Consider the following 17,213-nt stretch of genomic DNA (forward strand, 5'->3'; position numbering starts at 1 on the left):
TACATTACTAGGCTTTTAGGGCGCTTCGCGCCCATCTTCTTTTCAAATTTTGAACAAGTTCTTCTTTGTTTACATTTTAAAACAAAGAAGAAGAAAATTTCGCGGATTTTTAAAAAAATAATTTGCGGATTTTCAAAAACTAAATTTTTTTTACAAAATTAAAAACCTTTAAAACACATTTTTCTAATTTTTATGATTCGTATAAACCTTCCCTGTGGTCACGTGATGTCCCACGAAAAATTTGGGCCCGATCGGTTCAGCCGTTTTGACGTTTATTGGATACAAACAGACAAACAAACAAACACTCAGACAAGCCAAATTTATATATAGATTAAATTTGAAATAAAAAACTTCTTCCCTTTTTTAACAGCATAGTTGCCTATTTTGCCAATATTTTTTAATGCATAGGGTAGGGTGGACAAATCATAACTTTTTATTAAGTAAGCTAGGGCTAAAATTTATTTATTAGAAAATCCCTTGAAAAATGGATGTCACAACATGTGTCACGTGTAGGCCATTCCAATATCGTATATACATATTCGGTCCAGCCAAACGGCTGGACCGAATGGGCTGAAATTTTTTGTGGACACTCATGGGTGGCCCCCCGCGTTATAGGCTAAAAAATGATTTTTCCAAATTGATTTTTTTCAAATTTTTTTCCCCACTGGCAACGCCAGTCCCATATGTTAGTAATCCAATATGTAGGATATGAAAAATATTGTCCTATATAATCCAATATGTTAGATAGAACAAATATTGTCTTATATAATCCAATATGTAAGATAGAACACATATTGTCCTATATAATCCAATATGTAAGATAGAACAAATATTGTCTTATATAATCCAATATGTAAGATAGAACAAATATTGTCTTATATAATCCAATATGTAAGATAGAACAAATATTGTCTTATATAATCCAATATGTAAGATAGAACAAATATTGTCTTATATAATCCAATATGTAAGATAGAACAAATATTGTCTTATATAATCCAATATGTAAGATAGGACAAATATTGTCTTATATAATCCAATATGTAAGATAGAACACATATTTTCCTATATAATTCAATATGTAAGATAGAACAAATATTGTCCTTTATGATCTGTAGTTTATCAGAAGATAATGAAATAAGTTATGAGTGTTGCACTTGAAGAAGAGGTGAAAAGCTGGCTTTCAGAACCTGCATATCAGAAGGTAGAAATTCGGTCTGCTCTGCACAATATTTATCTCAATCAAACATATTTATTTTTATCGTAATAAATGTAAAAAAATTCTGTTTCCTCTATATCATATGTATTCTCTTTATCCTTTGAATCTTTTGTATCCTCTGTATCCTCTGTATCATCTGTATCCTCTGTATCCTCTGTATCCTCTGTATCCTCTGTATCCTCTGTATCCTCTGTATCCTCTGTATCCTCTGTAACCTCTGTATCCGTTGTATCCTTTTTATCCTCTGTATTCTCCGTATCCTCTGTATCCTCTGTATCCTCTGTATCCTCTGTATCCTCTGTATCCGCTGTATCCTCTGTTTCCTCTGTTTCCTCTGTATCCTCTGTATCCTCTGTTTCCTCTGTATCCTCTGTTTCCTCTGTATCCTCTGTATCCTCTGTATTCTCTGTATCCTCTGTATCCTCTGTATTCTTTGTAAACTCTGTATCAACTGTATCCTCTGTATCTTCTGTATCCTATGTATCCTCTGTATCCTCTGTATCCTCTGTATCCTCTGTATCCTCTGTTACCTCTGTATCCTCTGTATCCTATGTACCTCTGTATCCTCCGTATACTCTGTATCCTCTGTAAACTCTGCATCCTCTGTATTCTCTGGTTCCTCTGTATCTTCTGTATCCTCTGTATCCTCTTAAAAATAACCTTTTAATCATTGTAAAAATATTGTTTAATTTTGGTTATGTGATTTTCACGGATTTTTTAAAAGTACGATTAATCTGTATCTTGAATAAATCCATAATATTATTTCTTATATTTCTAATGAGTAGTTAATGATCTGGTGTAAGATATTTTGATAATTATTTTGTATTTATGAAAGATAAGTTAGATAATTTAAAACTAATAAACAATTCATATGTCTCGATGTAAATATTAGTCATATGTTCTACTATATGGGGGGGGGGGGGTTCAGTGACTTTTGGTTGTACAAATTTACTTCTTATTTCAAATTTAAAGATATCAGAAAAAGGCAAGAAAATGTAAAATTAGGGTTAAAAGTGCTTTTTATAATTATTCAAGTATAATGTTAGTCAAGCTTTAGGGTTAGGCACATTTAGACAAATTTTGTAATGTTATTTTGGACGCTTTTTGTATCAGACATATTTTATAGACTTATATCGTATTAGATTATATATAAATATATAAAGAATCAGCTTCGCATCAAAACATTTTAAGATATTTCAGAATCTCACTAGGATGTTTCATGTCTTGTGGCAATCTTTAGTAGATTAATCCTGCGATATTGTATGCGATACTAAATAGTCTCGTTTCTATCAAAAGCTCCCCCCGGCCCCACGCCAACAAATTTATAATATTAAATTATGGATTCGAGTTTATTCTTTAAGTAAATAAATATGAGGTCAAAAAAGTCAAATTTTATAAAAATCAATATAAAAATGTGGTTGCCTTATTCTAAATGTCGTAGTGCCTAAACCCTAACTGGTCCATTCTTTTTATTTATCATTGTCATCTGATAGAGCAAGACATTTTAAAGGGACAGACCGGCTATGTAAGGTAGTTAAACTGAGTATGCAGTGTTGTGGACAAATTCTTTAAGATTCATTTGAGACATATAAAACTTTTTAAAGATCTGTAAATCCTGAGTTTGAGCGCAAAGTTGTCGTTCAAAATCATATTTTTGGGTGGAAACGTTTTCAGATTTTTTTTAATTATTAAATAACGACGACAAAAAATGTAAAAAAAATTTTACGGTAAACTAATTAGTTGCTTAGAAACAAGTGGAGAAAATAAAAATTAATCTTATCTGCAGATTTTCTAGAATCCTGATTGAAAAGACGACATTTGAAGAATTTGTAGAAATCTGCGAATAAATTCATAGAAAATAAGAAATGCAATATAATGATGAAAATGAAATAATTGATTCTAGCATTGATTTATTGAAAAAGTTCTTTTGAGAAATATGTTCCTAACCATCAAATAAGTTTACTGTATAATTTTTATTTTTCGTCGTCGTTATTTAATAATTGAATAAACCCGATTCTGAAAACGTATCCACCAAATTCATTTTTTGAACGTAGACTATGCACTCAAACTCAGTAGTTATACATCGTGGAAACGAAATGAATCCTAAAGAATTTGTCCACAACACTGCATACTCGGTTTAAATACCTTAAATAGCCGGCCTGTCCCTTTAAAGAAAATTATTCTTATTTCTTATTTACACTGTATTTACAGGTGTTCAAGCATACATTTGATGTTGTACGAGATTATGCTTGCTACTTACTTCTAACCATTGGAGCAGTAGCAATCTCAGTGCGGTTTCTCACCTTTGGAAATGGAGAGATCGCATGCATGGTTCTGGGTGAGATATTAATGAATTAATATAAACAGATTTTAATGATAAAAAATATAATCTCTCGTAAATTCTTGTTAATTCTTGTTTAAAAATGTTTAGAACTTTATAAGATTATTGGGCAGGATTAACTCTAAAATGTCAGAGGTGTCTTAATTTTGGGGTGTCCCCTTTCTGCATTAAATTAGGGTTAAGGTTCTTTTTTAAACACAATGTAAAACATAAAAAGCAATGTTAAAATACTTGCTGATATTTATCAGAGTATTTTGAGTAATTCAAGTTAAAAAGTATCAATGTCTCGAATGCATATTCATCTTCTGACGATTTGAAAGGAAGACGACATTTGAGAGTAAAACTTTATTTTCATTTCCCCCAAAATCTTGCAGGGTTCTAAAAAACACCTTTTAGGTACCCGATTTCTACGTCTCGATCCTTGGACGCCAATTAGAGGTCTGTAGACTGTAACATCAAAATTACGATACTTTTGGCAGTTTCAAGTTTTCCATTTTGGCTAGGTTGAGTTCGTTAAGAAATTGAGTCAACTGAATTCTTCCAATCCCTATATCTTAGCAACCTGATATTTAATCTCATAGAATTCAAAGCTTAAAATATCAAAGGTCTACGACATTGGGCTGCACAGATGTAGGGATTAGAAGATCAGAGTTTGTGGCAAAGACTCAATTCCTTTTTATCTTTGTCTTTCAAACGTATTATGTGGTTTTGATGAAATTTCGTTAAATAGATATTAAATCCAATTTTCTCCAAAACCGATGAATCTAAACAAATCACATTCCTCCAGTAGATGTAGTGAACATATGCAACAACAGATTGATCCTGGATATTTATAAAAGCAAGAGCTGAAAAATAATGGAGTACATTCGAAAAAGTACGAAAATAGTAACACTTTTTATACTATATGGAGTGAATGTAATTTATTTTTCAAATTATCTAGATGTTAATTTTCAACCAAGCCAAAATGGCAAACTTCTAACTATCATAACGTCCTGTCAAAATATATGAAAATTGAACCATATATGTTGAGACATGCAGTACCTGAAACACACAGTACGAAATAGAATTAAATTATGTAATTTAACAGTTTTCTATGTTTTAACATTGTGTTAAATGGTTTAAAGAGGATGTATTTATACAGGGCACCCATGCAAATAGTATTAGTAACTCTGTATAGTAGCATTATTCTAATTACAAGAGAAATTGAGTTCAAAAACTAACATTTGGCTCATTTCTAACGCTAGACATTATTGAATTTTTTTTCAAGTGTCATTTTCATGTGTTCTTGCGCGTCGCAAGAACGCAGGTTTTTGCTAAATAAAATGATATTTTTACACAGGCGCAAGGAAATCACATACATTATTGATTTTTTTTTCAAGTGTGATTTTCATGTGTTTTCAAAGTTTTTAACTAAGTTGAAAGATTGATTTGAACTTGTTTTATTTAGTTTTGGAAGGCGCACAGACGCCAGAAAATTAAAATGACATATAGCCCAAATTTTGATTTTTGGGGCTATTTACATCTATTGAGAAATTTGAGCCAAATTTGCAAAATTATCTTTTTTAAGCGCATATATATTTAAATCCAAGACGAGTTGAACAAAACTGTCCCATACATTTTTTAAAAATGGCTAAAACTATTTATTGCAACAAAAAATGTCCACTTTAAACTAATAATAAAGTGTGAAAATTAGTTTTTTATGATACTCATTTTCATTTTCGAACATATCTCTATTTTGAAACATTTCAGCTCCATGTCCCGTTTGAGACAGTTACTCGAATTTATATCAATGTCAATTTTCAAATTACGAAACAAAACAAGATTTTTTTTAATGTAAAATATTAACAAAATAGAAAATATAAACATTCTGTTCTTTTAAAATAAAAAAAATATGGCATTCAGAATTAAATTAAAATTTTAATATTATTTTATTCTTGCAATGTAGAATTGCAGGAAATTGCAGTTTAAAATTCAGATAATAAAATCAAATTTATTCTCTTATTTAAGATAAAATGTGGAAACTTATACTCTAGAAATAATTCAGATATAATTTAGTCATCATTAAATAACTTTTACTTTTAGTAATCTATTTTATTTTATGAAAATGAGTTTTGTTTTAATTAAATTGAATTGCTGGTTATAGTTTTAATTTTCGACTTTTACTCCCAATATGGGTTGGGATCCTAAAAAGCCAGTCTTTCAAGTTGTGCCCATTTCTATAACAAAGTGTTAGAAATGGGCCAAGTGTTAGTTTTGGATCTAATGTCCCCTGAAATATACTGATTACAATTTAGGGGCAACAAATTCATCTCGTGGATCTGCAGGATCATATCCAGTTCAAGATGCAGCTATGACAGAATATGCACATTTTAATGAGAAGTGTATAGCTGCTGTTAGCAACAACTACTTGCAGTATCTTCCCTTCATGCTTCTCATTCAAGCAGTTATAATCGTAATGGTGGAAAAATTCTTTAATAAAATTCCTCAGGTTGGAAGAAAAATGGAGAGGTTTTATGTAAATATAGTTGAAGAATCCCTCTTCGGCAAAGATCCAGATGTAGCAGAAGATGTTTGTGATGACAAGGCCAACTCTGAAGCTATTTCAAGAAAACGACGTAGGAATGAAATATGTAACTCATTGAAACAATCCAGTATCATCCACAACACCTACATGTTAAAGAACATTCTGGGAATACTACTTATGATGACCTTTATCCCTTTAAATACTATATTTAATGTCTGGTCAGATGAATATAGAGGGCCAGCAAACTGCTCCTTAGCCGTGACAGATGTTCCTGAGATTGGATACGGAGATGGAATGATCCACTATCAATGCCAGGGGAAGAAGGTCAAGTTTTTTCTCATCCTAGCCTACACTCAAATCACTGTGCAATTCTTTTGCTTCATCTGCAGCCTTGGGTCCTTGGTTTGGTTTCTGAGGTTCCGTAGCATCAGCTCGATGATAAGCAAAATTAAAAAACTTTCACTGGAAAATGTGTTTTTTGAAAAGACCGGAAAGGATTTTTTCTTTTTATTCGACTTACTTGCTCATTCCTCTGGGATGGAATCAACTCTACGTGTCCTCACACATGCAGATGATACAATTTACAGACTGTGCAGGCCATTGATCACCAAATCAAATCATGAGTTTCAGTGTTTAAAGGTATATATCTGTTAGTTTTAGATTAAAACACCCCTGCATTTTATCATACTCTTTTTCAGGTTGAGGAAGATCGAATACATGTGACCTGGTATGCTGCTAGCATTGAAAAGTGGCTCAACACAAACATTGATGGACTTGTTATTGACTCGTATGATGTAACTATATATCCTGCAGAAACAAGCAACAATTCTGTGACTTTGAAGGCTAAGACAGTGGATGATCTTGAAAATGATGATCCTTATAGAGCTAGCTTCCTAGATCTTAACGGAGGTAAAACAGAATATATCATAACAATTGTCTGTGTAATTGGGAAATCAAGAATGAAAGGCATTAGGATTGTTACAACTCTTCTTCCTTATGGACCAGAGAAACCAAGGTCTGGAATGATAAAGGATGTTTCTACAAATGAGATTGAAGTGATCTGGGAACCTCCAAAGGGTGAGTTCACCAAGTATGTCATCATGATAGACCCAAACATTCTAAATGTTCAGAAACCTTTTAAGAAGAAGATCTCCAGTCTATCCCAGATCCAGACCTCTACAATGCATAGTAGTTCTGTTGAGCGATGTGAAACAATCGATGATTATGATCTTAGTGATGAAAGTTGGGAGCGGGAACTAAGTAGCAAATTAACCAACTTTACCATTGTCGGGGTTAATCCAGGGGAAGCTTATCTCATTAAACTCATCACTAAAACTGGAGAAAGGTGCACCCAGAAACCTATCTTTGAGATAGTAATGACAAAACCTGAGCCTGTTATGAACCTTTCAGTGGAAAATGTAACAATGTCAAGTATGGACCTGAAATGGATTGCTCCAGAAAAACACCCCCACCTGAAGGCATACAACCTTAGTCTTCTATCCAGGGATGGAACATACAAGAAGGAAATGACAGTCAAACATGCTGGGGCTACCTTGAATAAATTCACTTTAGATGTACTAAAGGCCGAGACAGAATATGTGGTGTCTATTTCTACAGTTTGTGTTTTTGACAACCTAAAAACTGTTTCTAAATGGGAAAAAGTCAACGTCATTACTCGACCAGAATCTCCGAACTGTTTGATCCTCGAAGGTCGTTTCTGCAACAGCCTCACTGTGTCCTGGAAGCCTCCATTGATGCTACTTTCAAGTTTCCATAAGTACAAGCTTTGCATATACTCACCAGAGATCCATTACTATTCTGTGTATGAGCTTCCAGGAGACAAAGATACTTATACCTTCACTAAACTACCAGACCAAATCGGATCAGGTACAATATATAAATACTAATAAATATTAAATTAAATCTGTTTGCTCGCAAATCTTTGATCCTACTTTAATTGCCCAAACCTACATCTGCATTTCCGATTCACAACGGGGAGCCCTGTAAATATTTGTCTTATCAAGGATAAAAGTACTAAGTAATTACGTACAGGGTGTTTCAAAAACATGGGAATTAAGTGACGAATTGGATACTGTCTTTGTTATGAATCAGCATTGTAATACCTAATTTCAAAAGCCATAATATTATTATGTCTGCTAGAGTTTATTTTATGAAAAGTGTAAAAGACTGTAAAGATGTATCTATAATGTCTCCGTGAGATGAACAGTGAAGACGGACCAGTTTACTCTGTTTGTATACTGCAATTTTCTTGTTTTACTAAGTACAACCGTTTGCAGTAAAAACATAAACAAACAAAATGTGAACATAGCAGACGAAACTCTTACAGATTACAGCTTTATCAGTAGGAATCACTATACTAAATCAAAGAATTATTTAAAAAGACTATATCGAATTCGTCACTAAATTACCATGTTTATTGGGACACCCTGTATTTAGTTAAGTCTTTCCTGTAAAGAATTTGTTATCAAAAATGTATCCAAATAATGTAATTTCTATACATTTAAGACCTGCATTGTTGAGTTTTTCATTAAGAACATTTCAATTAGATACACTTTGTTAAGAAGTTCTTTTAAAAACATAATTATAGTTCCATTTCTAATGGTTACAGATCCTATCAATGTAACTAATGACTGCACTTAGTTCAAGCAGTCAAGCATATTTGTAAATGTCAATCCAAAATAAGCTTTCGAGTTGTAAGCCAAAGTATAAGTATTGGTGTACACTGTCCCAATATCCCTTTTTAAAGTGTTATGTTCTCTAAGTTATGGTTTTACATTTTTCTTACAAAAAGAATGTAAAAGATGTCACATTCAAAAATGTTTTTTAAGCAGTTTAAAAAGTTTCGTAAAATTTTGTTAATATGATTTTCAAAGATTAATTACGTGGTTCTCAATTATGAAAGCTATTAGCAATACTAATCATCGTTCAACGATTATAGGAACAGATTATATTGATTATATTAAATTAATGTTTTTAAAACTGGTTTTTATAAGTTAAAACTTTTAAAGCGAACACTTTCATTATCCTCAATAGGGTTAAAGTACAAATGGTTTTATAAAAAATAATTGCTGATAATTCTACATTTTAATCCGGAACTTTTAAACATTGAAAGAATTTATTTAATCTCATCCTCTAAATTGATCATGAAATGCTGTAGATATTTAGTTTTTTTCAATTGAATAAGTATATGGAGCTCTTCAAATCTGTTTTCGCATATTTCATGGCTATTTATTCATTGTTACAATTAGATTTAGGTTTATTAGTATAAAGCCAAAGAGAATAGAATATATATTAGAGGGGAATTTAGAGAATCTCTCAGTATGAATTTTTTCAGTCCCTATCAGCCTGGAAGGGAGTTCAAAGTGTACAAATCATGTAAATGTTCACAAATTATATGCAGTAGAGTACATTAATACAGTATGTTCCCTAGACTATCCATTTCGATTTCGAATTTTTTAAAGCTGTTAAATAAACTTTATATTGAATTTGGTGAATAAAAAACATCATTTGATTTACAGTTATAACGGAAAATCATCGTTTGTAAAGTGAAAGGCATAGAGTCTCTGTGAAATGATCATTGGTCAATTATGAAACCAGCCTATTTCATAATTTGGTTTTCTTTTATTATTAATTTTAGATTTTCTATAAAATGATATTCCAGGACCCAAAAGGTTATATAGCATAAATATGTGAAGTACACCTGCAGAATGGAAACAGTACAACAAAATGGCCGTTTTACACTTTTTTCTAGTAAATTCCCCTCTAATATATATTCTATTCTCTTTGTATAAAGCCCATTGCAAAATTGTCAAGATGACATTTAATAAATTCTTTTGAACTCTCATAAATTCTAGATTAAACTGAACTACGATGAAACTAAGTATTGAAAAATATGTGGCACCTAATTTAATTCATAAATATCAAAATTTAATAACAATACAGATAGAAAACTAAATGTCGTCTTTTCAAGATTTAGGGGTTTTTCGTTCACAATAACTCTAAGGCAGAAGCCCAAAGGAGTTACGCGCACGCTTTCTCTGTCTTGTTATTCAACGCTGCATGCGCTTAACTCCTTTTGGCTTCTGCCTCAGGGTTAGTGTGAACAAAAAACCCTACATCTTGAAAAGACGACATCTAGAGTTCATTCTGTATTTTTATTAATCTGTGCTAAATACTATAATTAAGGAGTGATATACACTGTAAAAGTTATCCACGTGGTTACTCCAGATGGAAGTGATTCAGAGGTAGGATCATACTAATAACTAAATACCAAATGGAATATTTTTAAAAGTGGGTTTTATTTTTGAGTATTTTCTTCAATGTTTCATAATTGAAATTGATTGGGTCCAAAATCTGACTGATCCTTGTCACCTGTTGTCCAACTGTCATGTACCAGAATACAAATCTCGTTTTCAACCATTAACCCTATCACGTTTCACAATTGAGTGGTGTTTTCCAGACCCCCCCCCACCCCCCTGTGGGTTTTTCTCCATAACTTAAAAACGCTAAACACTTGATAGGGTTTCTATTCGCAATACTTTTGAAAATTTTTGCCTTCGTTGCGCTACATCCTTACGCGAAAATATAGTATTTTGCGCAATCAGTCGCAAACTTCATTTCGCTCAAAATTGTGCCATTCCGCTTGTGTGTTATTCTGATTTGCGCATTTTTGAGGAACAAATTCTCATGTAAACTGTATAAATTAGTTCTAGAAGATTGCACGTTTTTGCAACCTTTGCCACCAATTAATTATGCATGATGGCACACTGCAAATCAAGATGTGCACGCTCTCACACAAAAACCGAGCAGTATTTTTCCAAATACTCCTTTTAAACTTAAGCTAAAAACATGCAAGTTGCATTTTTAGAATGTATATGTCTATGCCTACAAAAAAGTAGGTTGACAAGGTAAAACCGAAGGCCATAGATGTTACAATATTCAAGAGTCAATTGGCTGTATAAGAATTCAATGTCTCAGATGTTTCAAAGTTGTCTATATATCTTAGTGGGCATAAAATTTTGATATTTTGCAGCATATGACAGGATTATACATTTTTAATTTGCAATTTTCAAATTTCTATTTTATTAAGTTTTGTCCCTCAATTTGAAGTTCAAAATTGTAACTAAAAGTAACCAATCGAGAGTACATAGAATAATCATAATTTGTTTTTGTTTTGTGTAAAAATTGTATGTAACAACATACGTGTCATTTGTAAAAATGAAAAATAATTATTTCTGTATATTTTTCCGACGTACTTTTTGAACATTTTTTAATCCTCCCTTGTACCCACGCCAGAGTTAGAGGTAGAATTTTTTTTGATGAGCAGGCCTTGAAAAGTTGGACTAATGACATGTATCACACGCCTCTATTTCAACTCTAAGGGCAAAATCATAGGAAGGGGGGATGGAAAACACCTCCCCCCCCCAGCCAATATTGGACAAAAATAGCCCAGCCGGGAGAGGGTTAATAAAACGACAAAAAAAGTCGTCTTCTTGAAATATTTTGTGTAATATTTTAATAATATTTATATCTAAAATATATATATATATATATTTCAATTAATTAAAGAGAAATACAGAGCGAAAGCCTGTTCTCCGACTAAGCATAACACCTTTGGGCCTCTGCCTCAGGGTTATTGTGAACGAAATACTTCTAGATCTTGAAAAGACGACATCTAGTGTCCTATCTTTTATTTTATATAATCTATGGGTAAACTGTATTAGACGCACAACTTCTGGCTTCTCTTTTTATCACAAAGGAATTGAGTATTTCACACAAACTCAGATTTTATGAACCCTATATCATTCTACCCGATGCCCTAGACCTGTGATATTTCAAACCATGAATTTTGTTTATTCGAATAATCTAAGTTTGAAATGTCAAAGGTTTACACCATCAGGTTGCAAAGCTTAGGAATTAGAAAATTTGAATTTGTGGCAAAACAAAAGAACATGAAAAAGGGATGTAAAAATTCAGAAAAAGGAGTTGTCTGTATAGACCATGATTTTACCTGTTATTTTATAGGTTGAGTCAATGCCCCTGACTTCTGAGTTTTCAACTAAACCACTGCCCCCTTTAGATCTTCAAATAGGACCTGCCTCTGATGATATTACTTGGTCTAGGTCACTAAGCCCTAACGTCTGGTAAGTAAGGAATATTATTTTCGTAAAGTTTCAAACATTTTGTTTAACCCTATAAAGGGTGGGGGGTCTGAATCTATGCATAGCCTGGGGGGTGGCGTTTGGCGGCCCCCCTCCCTAGAAAAAGGCCTTAGAGAATAGTTATAGGGTTGAAATGCATGTTCATAACCTAATTTTTCATGGCCAGCTCAAAGAAAAAAAAATTAGACAAATAGCTGTAATAGTTTGGGTGCTAGGAAGGGTGAAAAAAATGCATAAAAAAGAGTAAAAAAAAATGAAAAAATATTTTTTTGTTTTAAACAAATATCAAAATGTGACACATGTTTCTACATGCATTTTTCAAGGGCTTTCCAAAAATATAGTTTTTAGATCTGTTGCTTTAGTCACAAAAAGTTATGGGCTATTTTAGATTTTTTATCACAGACCGGACTTTTTTCAAATAATATGACATTTTCACACATTTAATAAACAACAATTCCACAAGCTAGATGTTTTTATAGAAATGAATTTTTACAGAAACAGGTTAGTTAATTATTGTTTTTAAATACATAATGTTTTTAATGCAATTTATAAGCTTTTTTGCATTTCTAGTCATTTTTTTAGTGGATATCGGGTTCGGATTCGAAACACCGAGATATTGGCAACAATTGATGATTTTATAATTCCAGTAATAGATGATTCAACGCATTATACAATCAGTTTAAAGGTAACAAACACAAACATTTTTTTTGTATTTTTTAAACGTTCTTTTTTTAATTTTTTTATTATTTTGCCTCATTTGTGTTGTTGATGTCAACTTTCTTTTTCTTCATGGTTTTTGTTACAGATTTATTAAATTTAACACTTAGGACACTAGATATCGTCTTATAAAGATTTAGAAGTATTTCGTTCACAATAACCCTGACGTAGAAGCTCAAAGAAATTACGCGTAGTCGGCAAAGGACAGGATCTCTTTCTCTCTACTTATGATTCTTGAAAAGACGACAGATAGTGTTCTATCTGTTATTTTAATTAATCTGTGGTTTTTTGTCTTTTTATTAAACTATTTACTACAATGAGACCTTGAAAACAATAGAATGCTTGACATCCTCTTATTCTTTCATTTATGAAATATAACTGTAATGATTTCGTAATTTGAACATTGACATCGTCAAATTCCAAAATCCTTATTTTCTTAAGTAAAAGCAAGGTTGTATAATAAGGTAGGATACTCTGTATACGCTCCAATGTAGGTAAAGACGACCATTACAGCAATGGACCCTCTAAATCCTCATATGACATCACTGTTTTTTAAAAGAATATAATAAATTTTGTGGCTCACGAAATAACAAAGACCTCAAAAATTGAAAACTTGAATTAGAATTGCATAAAGCTTCAAGAATCAGTGACGTCATATGAGGTTTTAGAGTCTCTTATGCAATAAAGACGACATTTTCCTACATTTAGAGCGCATCCAGAGTATCTGATCTTATATACAACCTTGAGTAAAAGGAACCACATTTTCTTCATCTTTCCTGGTTCTGACTGTATTATATTGTATAGAGGCTTGAATCTGAAATGCTTCACAAAGTGAATATCTGTGCTCTGGTTCATGATGAGAACAACCAGCATCTAGAGAGCAAGGAACTCCATGACAAGGTCAGACAAACTTCTCATGAAATATAATCATATGATTTACTGTAGTATGAATTACTTACTAGGTGTAGTGCCCGGTGTTGCCCGTGCAAAATAAAGTTTGAATTTTGAAGAAAAAAATGATTATTAAAGAAAAACAATCTAACAAAAATTTATTTATAGTCCATGTTACCCCCGTGGTACCCATGTGTTCCCTCCAAGAATTTCAGCCAATTTGGTCGAGCCGTTTGGTCAACTAACAACATCCTTTGTCACTTACATGTACAAAACGGATATTAGAAAAACATTGGTACAATAAATATACGTAAAACTACTGAAGTAGGAGGGCTTATAAATATTAATATTTGAATACGTGGAATAAGAGAGTCATTATTGTTACGTATGAAATAATTTCCATTATTTTTGAGAAGTTCGATTGTAAAAGATACTTCAGCGAATATGTAAACCCTACAGAGTGCACATATTTAAGGTTTTCATGCTTAATTAGATCTAATAGAATATTCTCCAGTAATCTGAAGTATACTGACCCAAGGATGTAAGGCAAGGAAAGTCATTTCAGAAGTGCACACATCTTTAGTACTGCAGTGTACTGTCTCTGGGCGCTAATGTAAACACAAGACGGATGTCGAAGCCTGACATGGGATCCATCATTCACATAAAAAATCAATGAAATATTCTGGTCATAGGAAACTATTATGTAAATTATCAAAATTATCAAAATTTAATGCTTTTAACCTTCTCGGATACTAAACGAACACTGATGCATCTATTATTGTTTACAAATACCGCCCAGAGAGAACTGGTTTCAATATGTACACAGAGTATACACAACCGCAATTGACTTTCCTTGCCTTACATTCTTGTACTGACCTACCGAAGAAAAAGTAGAGAGTGTTGGGCAATTAGCATTGCAAATTATTCGAATGCCTCTCTTGTGCAATAGATACAATGTTTTTTATGTACTTTACATGCGTAAAAGTAGAAATCATTCCTTCTGGTGAAATTTTACAAACGAATTTACGCCCTGAGTTAGAATTTATATACAGTTCAAACGTCTCGAATGAATCCTAATTTACTTCTCTTTGACACTGCACGTCACTCTCGGTTCAATTAGGTTACCTGGCCGGTCTCTCCCATTAGCGGTAGAAGTCTGTATGATGTGTCTATCTATGTAAGATTAACAACTTTTGCAACTTGTAATTGATCTTTAAGTTTGTATAATTTGCCCATTAGTACAAGCGGCGTAACCGTTTGCAATCAAAACATAAACAAGTAAATCCTAAACTCTAGAAGACATAAATAATGCAAATTCTGGTTTTATCTGGTTATTGATCAGATTAAAACATTAAAACCAGTTTGAGTGGGTTCTAAATTGAATATTTCTAGTATAATTGTTGGTGCAAACTGGAATAATTGGTAAAATTGAAGTGCTGACGAAGGGAAGTTATTTATATACTAGTTTGGGAACCCAGCGCTGCCCAGGTTTATAAAAATTACTCCCGCCGTTTACCCGCACTTAAACGATTTTACCGGGAAACTGAATTTTAGTTATTAAAGTCCACTCATCTTAAAATATAAAAAAGCATGATGTAATGAATTATGTAATCATGCTAGTAATATCTTTATTATCTATGTTCGTTTATCTATCATATCAATGTTTCATTTTGACCCTGACCGGCCATTCCGGTCAGTTCTTTTTACCTGTATCTAATAAAGTAGTATAGTACGAATAGTCGATTTAGACGGACGTGTATAGAGCCTTGAGTTTTTGCTAGAGCCAGAGTCAGAGAGATTGACATTACACTAAGAGTTAAGTATTCGGAGATTTATCGGGGCCTAGATTCATTACAATGCTAAGAACATTTCCGTGAGTCTCCCGAGCTACTCAATCAAAATTTGTGGCAAATCGGACCAGGGATCCGTAAGTTATGATCGAAAAAACAAACAGACAAACACCCAAAAAATGAGATTACAACCTTATATATATATATAAACCGAATGGGCTGATTTTTTTAGGGAACCCTTGAGTACTCGGGGTAACATAGGCCAAACAAATTTAGATTTATTTTAAATCGAAATTTTTTAAAACAAAATACGGAATTTTTTTGCTTTTAGATTTGATTTAAAAAATTCCACGGGCAACGCCGGGCACTTCATCTAGTCTATTATATACATATATTGCATGGGGGGTTTACTTAATCGACTTAGAATTTCAAAACCAAGCTAAGAACATTCCCATGGTTTTACCGAGTTCCCAAAACTAAATTTGAGGCAAATTGGTCAAGGGGTTTATGTGATTATGATCGGACAAAAGAACTAACAAACAGAGAATACTACTTTGTCTTGTATACAAAGCGTATATTGTCTGTCATCAAGATTTCTCGAAAAGTTTCTCGAAAATTGAAAATATTTTGTTTTAGTTTATCTTGAGTGAAGGAGAACTCATATATTACAGGGATGAAAAGGTAAATAACCGTATATGGATTTAAACATAGTTACAGGTAGGCTGGTTCCGGGGTAATCAAATTTAAAAACGACCAAAAAAACTAATGTTTTTCGTTTCGTTTTTGTTTTTTCAAAACTAGCGAACTTTCGTAATTTGAAAAACGAAGGGAGCTAACAAACTGTTTGTTTCCAGCTTTTGAAAAACGAAAAACGAAACGATAGTATGTTTCTTTACTTAAAAACGATCTTCTTTGAAAAATATAAATTTTACAGGTTATAATTGATTTTTTTAATAGAAAAAAGTTCACATATGTCGTCTTACATATGTTTTCATATTGAGGAAAGTTTTTTTTTTATTAATTTAGCTACAAGGTTTATCTTATTTGGTTTAGCTACATGGTTTAACTTATGTGGTTTAGTTACACGGTTTAACTTATGTGGTTTAGCTAGATGGTTTAACTAATATGATTTAGCTACACGGTTTAACTTATGTGGTTTAGCTTCACGTTTTAACTTATGTGGTTTAGCTACACAGTTTAACTTATTTGGTTTAGTTACACGGTTTAACTTATTTGGTTTAGCTACACGGTTTAACTTATGTGGTTTAGCTACACAATTTAACTTATTTGGTTTAGCTACACGGTTTAACTTATGTGGTTTAGCTACACGGTTTAACTTATTTGGTTTAGATACACGGTTAAACTTATGTGGTTTAACTACACAGTTTAACTTATGTGGTTTAGCTATACGGTTTAGCTTATTTGGTTTACCTATACACGGTTTAACTTATGTGGTTTAGCTACACGGTTTAACTTTTTTGGTTTAGTTTAAGGTTTGTAATATATAAGACCTGTATTCTCTATGTAATTTATGTAAAAAATGTAAAAA

At 32.3% G+C, this 17,213-nt stretch overlaps 1 protein-coding gene across 2 annotated transcripts; it reads left to right on the forward strand.

The window, feature by feature from the left end:
- The first annotated feature begins 1,117 nt into the window (after positions 1-1,117).
- On the forward strand, positions 1,118-16,598 carry LOC111713093 (uncharacterized). Of its 2 annotated transcripts, XM_023487888.1 has the most exons (10): positions 1,118-1,204; positions 3,431-3,557; positions 3,957-3,998; positions 5,855-6,723; positions 6,783-7,971; positions 10,291-10,349; positions 12,130-12,248; positions 12,849-12,951; positions 13,788-13,883; positions 16,301-16,598. In XM_023487888.1, the coding sequence occupies exons 1-10, from the start codon at positions 1,145-1,147 to the stop codon at positions 16,367-16,369; spliced, it is 2,733 nt and encodes a 910-aa protein (XP_023343656.1). In that variant the 5' UTR covers positions 1,118-1,144; the 3' UTR covers positions 16,370-16,598. The 2 variants fall into 2 exon arrangements, with proteins under 2 accessions (XP_023343656.1, XP_023343657.1); XM_023487889.1 differs by lacking the exon at positions 3,957-3,998.
- Positions 16,599-17,213: the final 615 nt, after the last annotated feature.

The sequence above is a fragment of the Eurytemora carolleeae genome, unplaced genomic scaffold (assembly GCF_000591075.1).
Source record: "Eurytemora carolleeae unplaced genomic scaffold, Eaff_2.0 scaffold1370, whole genome shotgun sequence".
In the NCBI taxonomy this organism is placed as follows: Eukaryota; Metazoa; Arthropoda; class Copepoda; order Calanoida; family Temoridae; genus Eurytemora; species Eurytemora carolleeae.

Bases quoted from the DNA above. Each gene is read 5' to 3' on its own strand.
- LOC111713093 (XM_023487888.1), top strand. From the start codon at position 1,145: ATGAGTGTTGCACTTGAAGAAGAGGTGAAAAGCTGGCTTTCAGAACCT. The intron at 3,558-3,956 runs GTGAGATATTAA...AACACCTTTTAG, and splicing joins GATCGCATGCATGGTTCTGG to GTACCCGATTTCTACGTCTC. The intron at 10,350-12,129 runs GTAGGATCATAC...GTTATTTTATAG, and splicing joins CAGATGGAAGTGATTCAGAG to GTTGAGTCAATGCCCCTGAC.